A 20,730-nucleotide genomic window follows, 5' to 3' on the forward strand; every position below is an offset into this window, starting at 1 on the left:
TATCTTAATACGTTAGTTCGGATCCTGCAGCAACCTGAACACGTTACACATTTCGGGGCTTTTTTCCGCTTGAGATATTTATCGTCCGTTATTAATCCTCAACAGGGCCAATTTAAAGTCTTCGACTTCTAACGATAAGAGCAAAGAAACAATAATCGAGTCGAATCCCATCTCGGGAGACGGCAACTATCTTTTGTGTCCTCAACCAAGCACGACCGGCTGTCACCAACAGCTGACCGTTTAACTCGTTTCTTTCTTGTGAACGTGACGGGAAACTCTAAGCCCCACACGAAAAATGATAGCCATTTTTTATTCACCGTTGTTTACGTTCTGTGTTATATTTCTGCTCGGAACATTTTTTTTCAGTAGATACTCAATTGTCCTACAAAAGTCGTTTATTTCGACATGTTCGGGACTGTATTACGACAACCATTTTGAGTAAAGAATTAATAAAAACCAGATCAGATTTAATCAAAAGTCAACAAAGACGAAGCATTTTTTCACTATTTGCATTTCTAATTTGTCAAATGTACGAGTACGTGATTGTTTCTGGTTGCATCAAAACTGTTTTCCCGAGATCAATGGACATTTACAAGGGTTAAGACTCGAGGGGAATTAGGAGAGTTTCACCCTTTCGGGTCTACGTGCGATACTGTGTGCTAAACATTTATCAATTTTAAGCCCAAGTCGTGCGAGGTGCTACGGTCGCTTTTCGTGCACGGTCCAATTGACACCGGCAATGTCCAATTACACCGTTTAATTCTCAATTGTAGTGTTGTTAAAATTTCGGCTTATAGCCCCTCGCTTTGAGCGTCCAAAGAGATGTAATGGCATTATATCGGAAGGTTTATAAGCTTTAATATCAGATTAAATTTCAATATATGATTGCGTTGTCGGTGCCCCGCCGATTTTATTTCTCTTTTATGAAGGCTTTCGCCAACAGAATACTGTAGTTTATATCCAGTGTTTTCACGGGAATATTACCCTTTTATTATCGAAACGGTATAAAAATTCCAAAATAAAAAGACACGGATAATATACATTGGCATCGCGTTTCATTATCTGGATATCAGGAGATTGTGGAGCGTCTTGAGTTATGACAGTTAAAATGTTGGGGAGCTCGCCGAGATCGCATAATGGATTTGATAATGTTATTGCGGTCATTAAGGCCAGTTTAATTAGAATAAGTTAGGGTTGCGGTTTGTTGATCTGCAGACAAGTTTTAGTAACCCATTAAAGCTTTTATGCATCGGCATAATCAGGGGTCCACGGGCTTGTCGTTTTCGAACGCATAAATTCACATTACAAGATCTAAAACAAAGTTAAATGGATTGAATTGACAAATTTATTACAGATGAAACGCTGGAGGGGTGGCCCCGGACCACAAAAGCTTATTCCATTTTAATTTCCGGAACCACCCCGACGAATTGGAATCGATTATAAGTACGGATTAATTGCCTTTTATGGCACACTCATCACTCGTTGCATTAAATTAAATTAAAATTGTCGCATGCTTCCACTGGCGTTATAAACAAAATATTTTCAAACTGTGCTTAGCTGTAAAAAACAGCAATTCTCTTGAGTGTTTTTCATATCTGGAGCATTATCCTGTAACATCCCTAAAACTGTTTTTCAACTCAACGACATAACACGAATGGTTGTATCAATTTGACTCTGGAGATTTTCACTCCACAAATTGCACAAACCTCCAAGAGTTTTTACCAATGAATAAAGTTCGTTTGTTTACCTTCTCGGAAAAGATTCGGCCAAATATACAAAATCAGGTTAAGGTCGAGTGGCTTTAAATCGATCGATCGATCGATCGATCGAAAATGTGATAAATATGCCATAAGAAATTTCTTTGTCGTAAACGCCTCAAATGTTTGCCAGTAACTCACTCTTCAAAGCAATCACTTTATTATTAGTTGACTTTCGATGTAATACTTTCAAACGAGCTTTTTCCAAAATTAATACTCTGTTTCAGTCCTAAGAGTTTTCTTCCTCTGATTACACAACAATAAATACACATTAATCGATTCTAACACACAAAATATACTGTAAAGACCGTGTTTCCGTATCTTGTAGTTCAATGCAATACTTTCTTGTTAAAGATAATCAGAGATAAGAACGACGAGATTCTAATCCGAAACGATTGTCTCGTGGTGATAAATTGGTCCACATAAGATAACTTTTTAGTCACGTTCTTAGAATCTCTTACCTGAGGTCAATGACAATGACGAACTTAATCTATCGTATATAATCAGTCTAGAACGAATGGTCTTTTTATTATCATTTTTCTTGCACTTTTTTGAGGAAAAATGGAAATTTTATGCTCTTAACATCCGTTTGGAGGAAATGAGGAAGGAAATTACCTTGCATTTTTCTAGTAAGTGAATTAGTGCCAGAGCTACGTAATAAATCGTAACTACTAACTAGGTCTTTAATTCTGAACAAAATTGTAATTTTTTTGAATAATCGTAAAAATTGCTGTTTCCTGTCAAGCTTATTAAATAGTCTTCCCAATTTTTAATTGAGCTTTGAACACGGCGGTGCCGGCTATTGTGATGCTTAATATTTTATTTACTTAATTTATTTTATTTGTTTAGTTATTTACTATTTAGTCAATAAAGTAAAAAGTAGTATTATTTAGAAAAAATATGTGCATTTATTTACCGTCAAAATGGTTGAATAGGAATGTTATTTATTAACACAAAATAGAATATAAATAAATTTTACTTTTATTTGTTTTAACTCATTTATTATATTTTTAAACATAATTGTAAATGATGGTATTTAAATGTAAATTTATTTAATAACATAAACCTTCATTTTAGTAGAGTTTTGTCTACAAATTAAGCCAAGTGCTAATTTCGTATATCTGTTCCTCGCTTTGAGTACAACTTCCGCGAAACGCGACCCTCTAGACCAGGAAAAGCAAAATTTCTTTTGTTTTAACCCCCGTCAGTCGCGTATATAAATCACGGGGCACTTATTCTGAGCTTTGGTAGGTGTGAGGGTGTGTCCGCCTCCTATCTCGGCACCGTGTTGATTTATTTGAGGTGTTTTGCGCTCCTTGCACTTACAAAAGTATCCCAAGAATGTATTTTATCCAAGTTTAAGAAACGGTAAATTTGTCAGATTGTTATCCTAGATAGTGAAGCGACGTAGGCCCGCTCTTGTGGTGGCTGAGGGTATACATAAAACGCCGCTTTTATTAGATTTAAAGGGTTGTAAAAGCGATATGGACAGTAATCGGGCTTTTACAGCTTTTTGTTTCACTTTTTTACTCGAAATTCTTTCTTTGTTTTCGTAATTGGATAAATAATACAGAATAGCGTACACAGATAAAGAGAGGTGGAGCGGTATCGAAAAATGGTCTTAATAGGGCGATTATTGCGTTTTATGGCCACATAAAATACACCCCGGATTTTTATGCTGTCGTTCTGCATGTTTAATTAGAGCAAATGTCTTACTTAATACAGTCCCTAAGGTATGGAAAAATCAGATAATAAATTCTAAACCATTTATAAGTCTAGATTGCATTGCATGTGGCACGTCAGTAGTGTGCAAATTATGCACCTAAACTAATATTTCATACGTGTCAGAATTGACATTTTAAGTATATCTCTTCATGTGTTCACGCATCGTGGAAAACATTTTTAAACATTATTTTTTTACCGGTTAACTTTGTGACAGGCATGTCACAACTTAAACAATATTCGAAAAGAAGCAATTTCAAATGAAACTTACCTACTAAATATTAAAAAGGTATCGAAATAAATTGTCGGGTATATTATCAAACTCGGATAACGCGTTTGAAACAAAATATAAATTACTGTCATTATCTTCACTCTCTTTTGGAGGTATAATCTCCTTTTCATATCTACTACTTTTCGAGACAAAACAGTTGTTAGCAGTATCTTATTTAGCTGTGTGGAAGCAGAAACTTCAACAACAAAGAAAGCCCCAACCCCACAACACAACGAATTGGAAAAGTATAATGAAAAAGAACCCAATAATTTGAATTTTGTAGTTTTTAATCAATATAAATAAACGGTAGAACATAATTGTTTGTTTTTTTTCAGTGTAAAAAATCGATAAAATATTTATATCGCAATATAACTAAAAAACACATCATAATTAAATTTTCGCTTGATAAAACAGCGAATAAAACGGAATAGCGAAACAACTTCAGTTGTGTTTAATGGAATGCTTAATGACGGCTATAACATGTTAATTTGAACTAAAGTTGCAAAAAATAAAGTTTCGCTCTTGAAAATATACAGTAATTAATTATTTCGAAGTAGTTCGCAAGCTAAATCAAAACTAATGTCTTTTATTAGTTTAATAATACGTATTACAAAATACCAAACTGTTTTGTACATGGAAAAACCACATAATGTACATACATTACATAAACTGCTTAAAACATTATGTATGTATTTAAATAAGCTTTATTTGCATTGCCAAAATTAAATACATATAGTATTATCAAATATAGAGAAATGAACGCAAATGTATGGTAATCCCGGAGATTTGTATGAGAATATTATAAACAAGTTGCAATATTTCAGGGTGTTACAAAATGTATCACCGAGGAGTTCTGCATCAATATGTAAAAAATTACTGTTAGGCTTTATTACACTTTTTTATGTAAAGTTGACACGTCTGAGACAAGTTGTCTCAGACAACACAATACTAATTAAGCTAATTATTACCAATACACTGGCGGACACGGAATTTTATGTCAGTCGAATGACAAATCGTCCAAAATTCCGTGTGCGCTTGTATATTACAATTTAAATTAACAGAATTATATTAACAAAGTTGTTACCTACTTTAGTTTGACTTTTGTGTGATTTTACAGGACTTTGCAAGGTTGTGACAAGAAAAAACTCAAGTTTACTCAGAATGTCATCTTCATGCAATTATGGTTCATTAAAGTACCTAATTTTCTATTTTTGTAAGTTACATAATGTGTACTGAATAGCATAAATAAAAGACAAATATGCTCGAAACAAAATTATTTTTATGAAACATCTCTATTTTTACTTTGAGATTGTATTAAATTATAAGTTTTGTAAAAACTATAAATGTGATTTAAAGTATCGGAATAATAAAAATGACGACTTCCGAGAATATCAAGTCACGAAAACTCTTAATAACAAGTATCCGAACGAAGTAAAGAAGAGCAATTTTAACTTGCTGATATCGTATAAAAGTAGAATTTATTTACTTTGGAACTTTCAAGAATTTTAAAATGTGTTATTAAACAAACGTCATAAGTCGTTATTCCGTTACTAACATTATTATAATAAACTGAATGTAATTGCTACTAAAATACAATTAAAGAAGTAATTAGCGTAAAACTAGCAAATGACTGAAAAAATAAACGTTTAATTAGCTGACTAAAAATAAAAATTTAAAGCTCTGTTCTCGTTTCTATTTTTTATCTACAAGCACTCTTTTTGCCAGCCCTATATTCATTATAATTTATTATTTACAGCACATTCACTATTAAAAGGAAATAAATTTTATTAACGCCAATTTGGCAATTTTTCAGCGTATTGCAGAGATATAATCTCAGTTTGCATTCAATTTGCTGTGGCAATCTATCATGTGAAATCTTTCGGTAAACTTAAAATCGGTTCATTAAAGCGTCAGCAGCCATTTGTAACCGGTGTCACTTTTTGAAAAGTTTGTGTTGACAGCACTTGTCTACTTTGTAATCAATTTTGTTTGATTTATTGAGCAATGTTGAACACACAACAAGGATATTAGGATATTTCTGTAATGGTATCCTGTCGCTTCGAAACGAAGGATCAACACTCGTTTTGCCATTTATTATATTACACACATAATCGATAGGTTCACATCAAAAGTTTTATTTTTATGTTTCTCGTGGTATGTCGACGAATCGATGCAACGAGTTTGCACAAAGCAGTGTTGTTGTATCCCGATACCCTGCCACAATACAATACGAATGAAATTATTTACAGGATTATCCACTATTTTGTTCAAATAGATTATACATAAAAAGTACAATCGATATAAATTGCCATCAATATTTAGAAGCCTTCACCAGAAAACCGAGTTCACGGTCAAACAAAAATTATCTACTAGATACGTATACATGGCACAATCTTTTAATTTTGTAATCCATCACTTTGACTATCGACTTTAATTATTATTAGTGCTAGGCTTTTTCATAACTATCAAACACACGGTGGAATGATGAGGCAATTATTCTTAAACGTTCTGCCAAGTACCGTTAAACACATCCAGATAAAATTGTTACAACTATGTCCACAACTTGTTCATTTTCTATGTGGGTTTTAAAACTGCTATAAATTCTTAAAAGCTGGTCCGGGTTTGGTTAATGGTAAGGTGCACCCGCAGAAGCTATCGCCTAAAGTGTTATGGGGGTCAAACTTAACGGTATAGAGCTATAATATATCTAAGTGACACGCAAGTGTTATCGAGTACTTATATAATTAACATATCGTTTTATGCACTTGCAAATTGTGTTTATGGGATACAACTTGTTATGGTGGTAAATGCACTGTAACAGTAATTGGAGTGAATTGTATATATTTAATTGTTTAGTACGTAATATGAAATTTGCCACTATTCTAAAAATAAATTTAAAATTATTGTTATTTATTTCACTCTAAAACTTTTTTTGCGCAATTACCTACTAAGAATTTTTTCGGTTGTTACTTATAAAACTAAAAGTCTGACAACCCAAAACAGAATGTTCACAAAATACTAGATTCAACAATCAAATTTTGTTTAATTTTTGACCAACCATTGCTAAAGACAATTTATTTCTTATGTTTTTTAAAAAATGTCTAAAAAATAATGACAAATTAAATTATTAATTTTATAAAGCAAGTTTTCGTTAATTTACATTAAGTACTCTACTCAAAGTTTGTCAGACTCGTGGTTTATATAACAATCCAGTATGTTTAATTTAATAGATAATTCTATGTATATTCTATGAAATTCTAGTTTTATGTAAAAGTCTTCTATACGTATTAAAGGAAACAAAAACTTATAATTGTCAAAAAGCTCCTGCCACAGTCTGGAAACTGCTGCTTTCTACTGTTATCAAAAAAAAAACAAATTAAAAAGTTTTTAACAATTTTTTGTATAAAAAGTACACAGTGCTTTTAAGAAAATATTTATTTAATTAGAAGTTGTTATTTTTGAAATATTTTTAAGTACCTAAATGACAAATTAAGAAAAATAAAGCAGCTCATTTCATTCAGGATTTAGTCTAACGAACTCTGAGGTTATAGCTGCCGTAATAAATTATTAAAAAAGCTCCAATTAAGAATTCAGGGACAATATGAGCGAACGTACACTCTTTTGTAAGCAGAGGCTTTGCTGGAAGAAATTTCAATTACTTTCCATAATTAAAATGTAAACATTCGAAAGGCTTGTGGATTTTTAAATAGATCTAATGAAATTCTTTTAGCTCACACAAAATTTGCTAAAAGACCTTCCTTCTAATTCTTTTTACGATTTATGGTGCAATAATTATAATTTAAAACAATTTTTTTGCGAATTCGCACGATTGTAACTTAAAATTAATTGTTCTCCAAACAAAAAATTGTTTGAAATCATCCACTGAGAAAATGGTTGGATCATTATAATTTTTTTGCAGGTACTTGAATGCTGACGTGAGTTTTGCCATCATGAAACTGGTATATAAACGGCGCTTAGAAGATCGCCGGTCAGTGGTAATAAACTAGCACAGCAATGAATAAGCAAATCGCAGTCGTTACTCTTCTTATAGTCGTCGTTGCCGTCATTGCAGCATACGAATTTAATGATCCATTATTTAGTAAGTAAATTTTCACTACACAATTGGTGGTACTCAAATAACTTCTTCACAGATCAGATTTTGGCAAATGAGCTAGTAGAGCTTGAAACTTCGTCTTATTCACACTACCGGAGTCGAAGAGATGAAGAAGGGGTCATGGGGGAAAAATGCAGGCCCTTCAGGAAGAAGAAACTGTGTTGTGCTGAAGAAACGTTTGACGACATCCACGAAAAAGAGCGCGATTTTAAGAGAGAGTGTTTCAAGCAAGTTGTAGGTAACAAGGATAAGGATGGCCCTCGCGATTTCGATCCTTTCAGATGCGACAAAGTGGATAAACACCGCCGAGACATGACGGTACTAGTTACAACCAAATTTGATTATTTGTTATTTGTTGTTTTCAGTGTGTATTCGAATGCGTAGGTCAGAAGAAAGATGTGGTAAGTAGCAAATATCCCTCAAGGCCGCACTATTGCGAATCTAAATCGTCCATATCCTGTCTTTTATTAAATTCCTGATTATGTCTATCTCGCGTGAAAACTGGTCCAAAAACACGAATTACCTGGAAATCCACTTCCGTCACGCATCACTGTTAATTGTAAATAATTGGGTTGTAGTTGGATAAGGATGGTAATGTGAAAGAGAGCCAGTTTGAAGCGTTCATAAAGGAGACCATGGCGAAGGAATCCTGGTTTGCGTCGATTCAGGACAAAGTGGTTTCAACATGCTTGGCTGAAGCCAAGAATGCCACAGCCAACCGCGATACCTCCGATACTGAATCTTGTAATCCAGCCGGGGTTAAACTTATGCACTGTATGTTTAGGGAAATTCAGCTCGGTTGTCCCGCCGAACAGATAAAAGACCAGAAAGCCTGTGCGAGGGCTAGAGATAAGATCAAGAGACACAACGAATTTTTGCCGCCTCCACCGCAGTTCCTTAATGACGACTAAGACGAGCAAGTCACAATAATATTGTATTTAGGGTTAGTGCTGTTTTATTACTACTTTATTATTGTATTTTAAAGGCATAAACTAATACTTAATAAATATTTAAAGTGTTTTTGTTTGTTTTTTTTGTCTAGTTGCATTGTTTGTCTTGACATATTTCTTATTAAACTTGCAAATAAGTGCGAAACTTAACAACTTCCACCTTTCAAGTGTCTCTAAGCGTAATTGGGTAGGAGAGACACTTTAGTGTTTATTATATTATTAGGGAAATTCTTTACGCGAAGCACAAACTCAGACTCTGTTTTTGTTTATCGGCCACCAAAAAAAATTGTAAAATAATAGCAATTGGTAATGCGAAATAAAAACAATCTACAGAAATAAGTTATTTGATTAAGTGATTTTCTAATTTTGCAAGCTTTTGCAATTTAAAAACTTAAATGTATTCAATTTTCTCTTTATATTTTCTTTAAGTGACTACTTCCATTTTCATCCAATTTAAGTACCTAATAGAAAAAAGGCCAACACACATTTTTACAGAAAACCACATTTTTAAACAAAAAACGAGTTAGGGAATAGAAAAACACTCAAAATCGTTTGAATAAAAAAATGTCACCCTTCCCCACTCCTATCGTTCTCTGCTCTACTTCTCTATTAACAAAGCTTTTATGTCTTAAAAATGTATTATTATATGTTTTTGTATTATTTTTTACCATTCATTATAGCAAATTATAGAAAGACATATGTATAATAAAATCAATGCATTTTGTTAAATCTTGTCAAAAAAATCTAATTTCAAAACTTTTTTATAAATTTCAATAGGTATGTATTTTAAGTGTCAATTAATATTAAAAATATACCCGTCTTTATTACTGTAGCTTATAGGTAAGCCGGTGTATAATAAGTATTTACATCTACATACATACAGGCTGCGCCAGAATTCGCGCTTCAGAGAAAAATATATGGTAAGATACTAGGAACAAATGTTAAAAAGTTTTAGTTATAAATCCAAGTTATGAGAGTTTAAATTTTGCACTTTACTCTACTTATTTCTGTTGGAAAAATAATTTTTCAAATTTTTTGCTACAGGCTATTAGAAGATTTGAAATAAGGAAACGGTATCCTATAAATCATAACACTGTTCAATGTTATTTGTGGCTTTAATTTTTTGTACTTTTGCTAAATAATTATTAAAAAACACATACAAGATCATCAGTATACACATAAAAAAAATTCAAATGTCAAAAAATAAATGTCAAAATTTTTTGACAGATAGATTTTTTGAAACATTTTTTCCATGTTCCTGTTCTTATCTTACTTGAAATTTTTCTCTGGGGCGCGAGTTCTGACACACCTGTATGTATTTTTTTAACTATTTTGTATTGAATAAGCAAACAAAACAAACATAAAGATTATCGAATGTTCAATTAACATTCACACACACTTTATATGTTAAATGAGTATGATAAGCTGCAAATAGGTAAAAATGTGAAATAACATTTCCGATTCGTATCGATTTTGAAGTCTCTCAGTATTACTGCGAGTAATAAATAAATCAAGGGTTTTTATGAAAATTCCCAATAATGTAGCAAGCTCTTTCCTATCAATAAAACTTAAAAAATGCATACGTTTCTATAGGCAGTTAAAATAATTTATGGCTACTTTAAGCACAATACGTATGCATCCAACATCAATGCTCCTTTCTTATATATTTTGAAAAATGTCTTTGTCCAAAGGGACAAGATTCTAAAATCTGATTTAATTTTTCATGGAGTGAATAAAACATTTGCACAAAGCTTTCGTAAACTAATTTGAGAGGCATTATATAAGAACGGCAGAATTTCACAAAATTTGAATAAACATTACTTTATAATACTTGCAAATTTTAGAAAAGACTCGACAGACCTCTATTAAGTTCTGAACATATTCCAGCTTAAAAGGAAGGAGTTATTTCCGGCTTTTGCAAAGTTCTTAAACGACACGTCCGGTTATTCGGAGACTGTGTTAACTAAGCCATCCACCGATGTTCTTAATAAATAGTAATGAATATTGTAGATATACTTACACCAAACTCGTACAAAAAGAAAATCACTTGAAGAATATTCCGACACAATTTAGCAAAAACGGAATTTGTTTAGATGCTTTTAGAATTAAGGAAACAATAAAAAAAAAATAAAATTTGCTTGATTCCAGTTTTAAATAGCAACTTTTAATAACAGCACGTTTAACCCGGTCCAAAATTCAACTGCGTCCGCGTTCTATTTTAAGTCTCGTTCCCGCTCTAAAATTCTTATTGTTTTGTATTTAATTGAACGCTTTCGAATCAATGAATAATCATAATCAGTTTCGTCCCATCCCTCTGGAAATCAATCAGGGATAGCGAAAGGGTGTCGTAAAGCTATTACCGCGCTGTGATGGCCAAATGTTTCGGAAATTGATTCGGAAACGAATGCGACAGATTGAATAGTAGATTTACCTTAATTTGCATTTTAATTTCTTCAGCCGTTGGAAAAACTCTTCGACGTACCCAAAAAATATTTAAATTACACGTCTTCGACTTTTTTCACAGCCAAAATACGATCTAGCGACTCATGAAACACAGATAAAAAGTGGTTAGACGATCAAACGAAAACGCAGTGGTGACGTCCAAGGGACGCCAATATTCGAATTCTCTATTACTAAATTACAGTTTCTAAAGTTTTACAAAGAAAACGGAGAAAAATCGATACACGTTGAGAGAAAAACAAACAGAGAGAAAAACAGTTTCATCAAAGGACGACCGCTGAATTAATTGCAACTTAAGAACAGATCTATCGAGAAGTTTTCGGATTTAATTGCAAAAAGTGAATTACCAAATTTTTTATTAGTATTTACTTATTTTTTGTAATGGAAAAAAGATGAGAGGGTAATTACAATACACAATTTTTTATGTTTTTATAACGCTATGTTAGACGTGTATCATTGTGATTGATAAAATGTTGATATTGAAAAGTGTGCTTATCAATAACGTCAGCAACAGAATCTGTAAAAATACATGCAGAATTACTTCTGTCAACCAAACCTGAGCTCCACATATCATTTGTAACATAGTTTTGCGACACTTTGCATGCATGGATGCAAGAAAAACGTCTGTTGCAATGTAGATAATGTTGATAGGAGACAAGTAAAATTCTAGTTGAAGCTTCGGTGAGGCAAGCTTTGATGTTCCATTGCAAAGTTTGTACCCCTTATGTCGCATGGAGGGAGAAACGTGAATAACAAACGTGGTCACGCTTACACGTCCGCTCCACACAAAGCCCGCTAATGGATTATGGGATAGATAACGGTAATGGTATTATCTTAATCATTGCATCTCGTGGCTTTGATTTCTGGTTTTAATACTGAGCGTTGTAATTGGCTTGGTAATTGTTTTTGCGGTGCGGAAACATATGGGGAATCGAAAATGATTTATGCCTTCGGATTGTCGAGGACGAAGAACTAATCGAAAAAAAAATGTCGGGAATACCACAGGGAGCTGTTTTTGTTAATGGAACTCTATTGTCGGTGATGTTGGGGAGTCGCCTAATTTAAATTTCAGGATTTTCAGTCTTTATAATTGGGATGAGGGGATGTCGGCTGGATACTTCGTTCCCGCTCCATTTATCACCAAAATTAACGATGTTTCAATTCGCTGCATTGTTAATTATTATCGTTTTTTTTCTCTTCATTAAATTAAACGTTTCATGATTAGTCACCTAATAATTGTCGTGAAAATTAAATGTTGCCAACGTTTATTCTGACACATAAACAAATAATAGCCGATTGTTGGCTATTTAAAACCTGGGTTCAATTAATCCTTTGACACAGGACTGACTAAACCGGAGATCGGACAGGAAGCTTTAGGTTGGACATTTGAAACTGTGTCCACTTAAAACACTTCAAACGATTGTAAACTGGGTTTTATTTGAACAAGGTTTGTATAAAGCTTGCTGTTGAAGTTCGCCGACGTTGTGACGCACTTCAACTTTGAAGCTCGAACCGAATTGAAATGTTTCTCCTGTTACCGTGTCCGTATTTATTTTCCTTTTATCAGCAGGGTGTCCACACCAAATACCAAATTAACACTCAATGTTTAAATATGATTTTCAATGACCTGTTGAAACAATTGCGACACCGCCATTAATGGGCTGGATTTTAAAGAAAAAATAACAGATTTTTTTTTTACAAAATTTGTAATCGTCAAAAGTTTCTATTTTATAAAATTGTATTAACCAGATAAATTATTAAAAGAAAAGAAAATAACATAAATGTAATTTTCAAAATATTAGTTTGTTTTTTTAAGAGACTCATGTACAAAGTTACCCACATACAGTATGTCCCCGGATTAAGTTTACAAGAAGAAAAAAAATTATCTTTGATTTTACTCCGAAACTGCAAAATAGTACATTACATGCGAGATGGTAAAAAAAATAGTGGTAATGCCATTACCACCGAGGTTTGTATGCTATTTTATTCACAATCACATTATTTTCAGTCAAAAATTTGACTTACAATAAAATTGTAACAAACTTAAGGTCCAAACGTGATAGGCCATCCAAATGATGTTTGATTTTTGACATTTCAGAAATGTCAAAAAAAATATTGAAATAATGTGTGAATCTGATTTAAAATCGACGAAATGGAGCAGTGTGCTCCCCCAGAAGTAAGAGAATCTGCTACAAAAGCAATTCAATACTAAATTAACAAAATATTATGCGTAACTTGAAAATTTTAGAGAAAAAATTCTCGTTGTTTTTGTAATTTTAACGTTGTTAGTAATAGGCATATTACATTAGTGATTGTGGATAACAACATTTTTTGCTTCACCTGATACAAGCAAATCTGTACTTAAAACTTCGTTATTCTGATTCAGTGAAATGATCAGTTAATTTTTCTCTTGATTTTAGACTTCTCTGTTTTTTAAGTCCTATCACATTGGCGGTTTTATTTATTTGACAACTATATGTCACTTTGACAATTAATTTATTAATGATAGTTCTTGTTAAAAATTACTTTGGTTTTTATCTTAAAGCTGTTTCTTTGAGTTGCTATTTATTAAAATTATGTTTTCTACAAACACTTTTGTTATTTAACTTGCGTAAACTAATTTGTCAAAGTGACACCATTGTCATAATAATAAAACCGCCAATGTTATAGGACTTGAAAAGCAGAGAAGCCAAAATCAAGTAAAAAAAAAACTTTTCTTTACAGTACTGAATTAGAATAATGAAGTTTTAATTACAGATTTGCTCGTTTCAGGTAAAACAAAGAAATGTTTTTTTTTGCAATTTTGGCGTTTAATCAAAGATAAAAAAATTCCCCTTGTCAACTCAATTCGGAGACATAGATATATTCAATAATATATTTTCTGTAATTAAAATAAACCACAAACAACTATTTGAATTTATTATTTATTTACTTAATTGTGTTTGCCAGCATTTACCAGAATTGATATAAATTATTTTAAATTATTTTGCACATATACATTTATTTAACCAAAAATTAGCTAAACATTTTATTTAAAACGTACCTATTTGCATTATTGTGTAAATATGCGGTAATTAAAATTTACAAATGCTGTACAAAAATGTATTTTTTTAAATTATGAGTTTGATCACGAATAAGTTATGACTAATAATAGTTTGACTATTCTCAGAATAGTCTAATATTCTGAATACCTAAGCAAGTTAAATAACTACTCACTAAAGAATCTAGTAATATTATTTCTGTTATAAATTATCACTCTAGGAACACAATTGTGTCGTGCTACTTATAAAATAAGAAAACATATGTGGATCTATAATTTTCAGTAAAAAGTATGCTTAACGTTTCAATAATTGACGTTCTGATCCGATATGTAATTGATTATTGCTAGTCTTCGATTTTCTTGGAAACTTTATTAAGTTTAAAATTGAAGAACTTGGAATAGTAAATATCAATTATTGTTCATTTCAGAACTAAAAACATAAATTAACAACAAAAACAGTAAGATCAAAAACTGGGTCATTTTTGTTTGTATCAGTATGAGTCTGAAATTCTTATGAAAAAAAAATTCTAAATTGCAATTTTATATAGGAAATTAGATGCTATGCTATGTAGGTCTGTTGTTATGTCGAATTATAAAATTAAGTGTTTCTAAGTAAGCATTTTCAAGTAAACTGAATTCAGGTCAAATCGTATCATTAACCATCATTTCCAGTTAAGTGTTCTCTTCATTTTGGCTTGATCGTCATTTTCATTTTAACCAATTTGTCAAGTAGGTACCTGAAAGTTGAGTGAAAGTACCAATCAATAATGTTATTCCAACTTGTCAATAAGAAACGCGGAAGACGCAATATTTCATCTTAAGTATCTTTTTAAACCGAAAGTCTGGAGTGCCACGGATGTTTTTTTAACAATTTCGAACTTTTATTTTGCGAATTTGAATCAAGATTCCCATTTTTCATTACCAAAAAAAAGGGCTTTCAGATAGTTGGACCATAAATTACCTGTCTAATTCATCAGCGACGTTTAACCTATTATAGCCGACCGGATTCGGCACATACAGTCGTAGGTACAAAACGAGACAAAACATTCGAGGTTCACAGAGACCCTATAAATATTTCACGGCAATCGACAGGGGCGTCGGACAAAGCGACGGTGGCCAGCGCCGCGGCGCAGGTGAATAATGAACTAGGAACCGCTAATTAAGACTAGCCTTTAGGGATACCTCCGACACCTGCCAATATTGGAGTGGATTTATGTTAACATAACGGCGAAGGCTATAAATACCGATTACTGGGGCGTCATTTGGCGCTTCGGCCGTCTTTGGAGTTATTTATTGTGGCAATTTTTAATTTTGGAAATGCGAGAATTTGTCGTTTGGAGGACAAAATGACAGATAATCACAAAATGTACACAAGTTTGCAAAAATCTAGAAAAACTTTTAAATATTCTAAAAGCCAAAATATTATATGCAAAGTTTTAGAATACAATATTCTGGAAAATTTAAGTGTTTTGTAAGTTTGTTAAAGTCTTACTATAGACATCCTAATTTCTTGAAATTAAAACGAATCCCCTAGAATCTTCAAAATACTTCAAATATCATTGTGTTTGGTTGAACCTCTGTAGTGATTGAGGGAGGACTCCTGTTATAATTCCGGTCTTCATACCGTCCAGGGAAATGTGCGCTCATCTATAATGGATTTGGCTGTAACAGACTCGGCTAAGATGGTTTGTCTCCGGCTACTCATACGATCCCTCCGTCACAAGGGATTATCCGTGACCACACGGCGAAGAAAAAATTCAGCAAGTGACAATTTTTTACTTGCTTCTTTGACAGCACAGTTTAACGAAGCGACGCAAAGGGTCAAAGTTTCACCTGAAATTGCGGCTTACATGTCAATGATACTTACATCTAAAGCGCTAAATTAAATTTCGCCGCTCTCCTCAATGTTCTGTTACATAGTAGATAGAAGTAATCTTTCAGTTTAACGATCTTGAGGTCGTTAACACATCCAAATTGCCGAAATAATCGCTCGGTGCGAGCTATTAGGCAGCACTTCGTGTTAAATTAAAAATTATTGTACGTTGCATACGAGTGGATGCTTTATTTGAACTCAATTACTGATGGTGAATTGAACCATTCCGGAGAAGATTTTTCACAGAGTTGGCGGAGTCCGAATTGATTTTCAACTCTTGCTTCGTTATGTTTAATAAATTATGCACAAAATATTAGCTTTGAAAGTTTTGAGTAAACTACAACACTAACTATTCCGTAAATTGCAACATAACAAGATGCAAAGATTTTAATAACTTGATTTAAGAGTCTACATCTTTGAGAAGTTTACTACTTTACAATAACTTAAATATAAACATCAACGTCGAATAAGTTTTCCGAAAGAAGAAATTACACCGATTAGTGTACCTACCGACTTAAATAAAACAATTATTAAAATTATTTAAATAAAAGAATGACTTCCAGTAAAATTTAAAACCCATTTATTGTACCACCACCTATAATAGTTATGTATAAAGAATGTAAAAATCATGTTTATCTTTCTTTTTCGGTCTGTGTATGAGTCATTTTCTAGCTCGATATATTTTGAACCGTTTAAACTTTTAATGCTTCTCGATTCAAACAATATAAATTTTCAAGACGTCTCAACAAGTTTCGTAATTTCTGGAAATATCCTAGTTGTAAAGATTTTCATTTTGTGGAAACTTTTTAAATTTATAGACCATTAACAATCCCACAATTTTCACAATGTACTTTACATCTCATCTTTTGTATTCTTGAAAAATTCAGTAGAAACATTTTATAACTTTAAGGATAACACAACATCGCACGTCTCCACTCCACCGAATTTTATTGTTGACGTAACCTGATAAGTTGTGAACGAGCTTTATTTTGTAAATTTCACACTGAAAAATTGTGTTGAGTTAAGCTTGACATATAAAAATTTAATCCATTTATCCGAGACTTTCTTTAAGATGTAATATAAAGGGTGTACAAGTATCCGCATTTTAACACAACCGTTATGAAGCTATAAAACGACACGATGTGCCATGTTATTATTTTTCGACCCTCCACTTCCACTCTAATTCATGAAAATGTAGCAAAGACCAACTTAAATTGCCAAACAGCCAGGCACCTGAACTTTTATCACGCACCTTATTTAGTTAACTGTACCCAAATTTTGTTACTGGAATTTACAACGAATTTCACGTCGAAAGTGCGTCTTTCGGAAATTTTATATCTTTGATCAACCCCCGATAAATTTAAAATATAGAAATAATGTAAAGTCCCTAATTCTGTAAGAGTTTATAATGGGCCCAATGTATTTCCTTCTAACGTCCATAATCCATCCGTCGTAAACTGTAACGACATCGTTGAGCGCGCTGAGACAGTAACGGATTTACGGTGATGTGCCCCCTAACAGACTTGAATAACTCAGCTACTGGTTTACTACTGCCTTAATTTTGTTACTACTTACAGTTTCACTCCTGCTCTGATCGCTTTTACTGCTCTTGGCTGCCGGCTTGATGCATCTCTAATACTAGATCTAACGGTGGAAATACTATTTGCATCATCGAACTTACGAAATTGCACTAAACTAAATTAACCTTCAGATACAAAGTTGCAGCAAGGTATAAGGACAACTTCGTTATTGAGGTCAGTGAGCTCGAAATACGGAGTAATTTTAAAGTATGTGCAAATATGTCGAAGTACAATGAAGCAACGACCACCAAGATTTCAATGCTATTTTATTCACAATCACGCTCTTTAAAAAACAGAAAGCCAACAAACATTTTTTTAAATTTTGAAAAACAGAACCTACTGACAATTTGGGTTGGGAAGTGGTCACTTTTTTATCAATTTTTAGGTTGAGAAATGGCCACTTCCCAACTTGAACTGTATATTTCACATCAATTGTTAAATAAAGTTGAAATGTCATACTTTCCAACTTTATGATAGTGAATGAAATTAATTAAATTATGCTAAAATTTTGAAACGGGTTGTGTGAACTGCATTCATATTTGTGTTTTCTTTCGGCAATTTTGTATTTGCTGGTAACGTAGGCCAAAGGCAACATTAATATTTAGTTTCGTATTGGTAATTGTAATTGGGATTCTAAATACTTATTAATGAGCCTGCTTTGGGTACTGAGACCACTAAATTATTACCACTAAATTGTGATGCATTAATGATCATTTACATTTACCTACACCAAATTGAACTTTGGGGAATGTTAGTTTTGATTGTAGAATACTCAATTGTCATGTATTTGGACCATTATTTGTATAGATTATTTTCTGAGTTTGCGTTATTAAAAATTCATAAAGAACGATTTTATTCCAAAGCCAGTTATTCATTGTTGATTGAACATTTAATTAAACGCGACATCAGCCATTTGACGGTTTGTATTTTTTTATGAAGAAAAATCAAAGAGACAAAATTCATAAAACAACAGAGCATATTAATTGTTGATGAAAGCTTTTGTCGCAGGCTGCGTTTTATTTTGTACACACGAAAGGACGCATCTGGTTAAAAGCAATTATACCATCGGTTGGATATTATTAATGCCTTCAGGGGCATAAATCCCAGTCCTGTAAGCAAATTTCATGCAAAACACATACGTTGATTTTGAATAAACACGATGTTATTAGCGCTGTTTATAAATTTTTGCACAAAATTATTCACTCATATAAGAGAATATCGATTGTGTACCAATATGGCACAGTTGTAATTAGCAAAATTTAATTAGTTCGTTTACTTAAAGCAACTCAAATAAATTAAATAATTAACTTCCTTAAAATGTTATGCAAAAATTTTAAAATAGTTTTGGTTAAAATTACAATTTTCCGCAACTATAGAAAAGTTTGAAGTGATGTCATAAGTTCTTATTGGTAAGTAAACTTTGTTAAAGTTTTGTAACAATATTTAAATAAATACAGAGCTATTCTTGTTTTGCAAATTTTTATTGTAGGTGAAATAATATTGTGCAACTGCATCCAAATTAATGCATTAGTTTCAAAGCTTCCCTTTGCAATTTGCATTTATAACGGATTTTACAAAATTGTTTTTGCTGCATTTGAATTAAATTTAATATTAAATGATAGAACAAGCTTTACGAATGAATGGCAGATAAGTCGTTGAGAGTTACTTTTCTATTATGAGAGAACATTTGAATGAACTGTGTTTGCTAAAAAGTTAGAATAAAATACAGATAACAGCAAAATTGATCATATAATACGGAGATGGCAGATGAAAGAGAAGGCAGAAATATGATCCAGGAATACTTATCCCGGAGAAAGATCTCGATTGAAAAAGATATTCGCATATAAAATATTGCCAGTATACAATCGGAAATTGTTTTCCTTCCGAAAAAACTGATCTCTACACAACTTCTAATACATCCGACGATTTTTCCGAGAATAATAAATAATGAAATGTCTAAAGGAAGACACGCGTTCTGATCTGAATCAACGTTAAATGCACGAATAAATTTACTTTTCCGATCAATCAGAATTTGAATTCCTGGGTAATTACGTAATATTGGAAATTGAATTTCTCTTTCACAGTTGCGCTACTCATTACAGAGACCGAATAATTCGAAACTCTTTAATTTACTACTAGCTTGTTTACAAACAATAGAGAATTGAAAAAACCTTTTTCAGATTTACGATAATTACACGAAAATCCGTCCCAAACGGCTTAAAGCTCGACTAGATTAAACGTCAAGGTGTAATTTATCAAGCCGACATGTCACCGAATCTATCAAACAAACAGACGGTGCTTTCATGGCGCTTAAAGAGAGTCGCGGTTATTATAAGAAAGTTAAATAGGTCCCAGTCATCTCTCTTAATACACCAGAAAAATACCCGCTCGCAAATAATCGCAAATAAAGTATTTTTAATAATGACGAAGGGCGGAATTATATAGCAATTACTCGCTTTCGTGTTCTAAAACCACTCGTTAATATAAAGTTTCTTTGAAATTAGGGTAGAGAGAACAAAAGAGTTAATATAAACATGAACTTTAGGTCATTTCCCAAAGGCGTTGCAAGTGCTTTACAAGTTATGCATGGGTTGATCTCATCATGTTCGCTAGATTTGAGGTTTTCTTTAAAATTAAAAGAAAAAACTGCTACACCTAGTTACAAACCTTGCGGTGGATGGAAAATTCTAGACAAAACAAAAAGAAAACTTGCCAGAAATTAGTTTATAATTTGGGTTTAATAAACCCGCCTCAAATAATGCCAGGATTTAAGATTCAATAAAAATGTAACTTTTAGACAATAAAGTGATACAGGCATAATTACTGTTACTATTTTTTCCTAATTCTAACAAAACAATATTTTTTAAAATAACTAAATATTTTTAAATATATTTCTTTAGTAAATACAAACGTATTTTTATATATATGATTCAAAACAATATAGTAAAAACAAATCAAACATG

The 20,730-nt window shown here is 32.3% G+C and overlaps 1 protein-coding gene across 1 annotated transcript; it reads left to right on the plus strand.

Moving 5' to 3' along the window:
* Window positions 1–7,720: 7,720 nt before the first annotated feature.
* LOC123013781 lies at window positions 7,721–8,884 on the plus strand. The gene is made up of 4 exons (XM_044412558.1): window positions 7,721–7,849; window positions 7,902–8,182; window positions 8,230–8,265; window positions 8,443–8,884. The coding sequence occupies exons 1-4, from the start codon at window positions 7,765–7,767 to the stop codon at window positions 8,773–8,775; spliced, it is 735 nt and encodes a 244-aa protein (XP_044268493.1). The 5' UTR covers window positions 7,721–7,764; the 3' UTR covers window positions 8,776–8,884.
* Window positions 8,885–20,730: the final 11,846 nt, after the last annotated feature.

The sequence above is a fragment of the Tribolium madens genome, unplaced genomic scaffold (assembly GCF_015345945.1).
Source record: "Tribolium madens isolate multiple individuals breed KSU strain unplaced genomic scaffold, Tmad_KSU_1.1 Scaffold_96;HRSCAF=242;Tcas5.2_LG5, whole genome shotgun sequence".
Lineage (NCBI taxonomy): Eukaryota > Metazoa > Arthropoda > Insecta > Coleoptera > Tenebrionidae > Tribolium > Tribolium madens.

Bases quoted from the DNA above. Each gene is read 5' to 3' on its own strand.
- LOC123013781 (XM_044412558.1), top strand. From the start codon at position 7,765: ATGAATAAGCAAATCGCAGTCGTTACTCTTCTTATAGTCGTCGTTGCC. The intron at 8,183-8,229 runs GTACTAGTTACA...TGTTGTTTTCAG, and splicing joins AACACCGCCGAGACATGACG to TGTGTATTCGAATGCGTAGG. The intron at 8,266-8,442 runs GTAAGTAGCAAA...ATTGGGTTGTAG, and splicing joins TAGGTCAGAAGAAAGATGTG to TTGGATAAGGATGGTAATGT.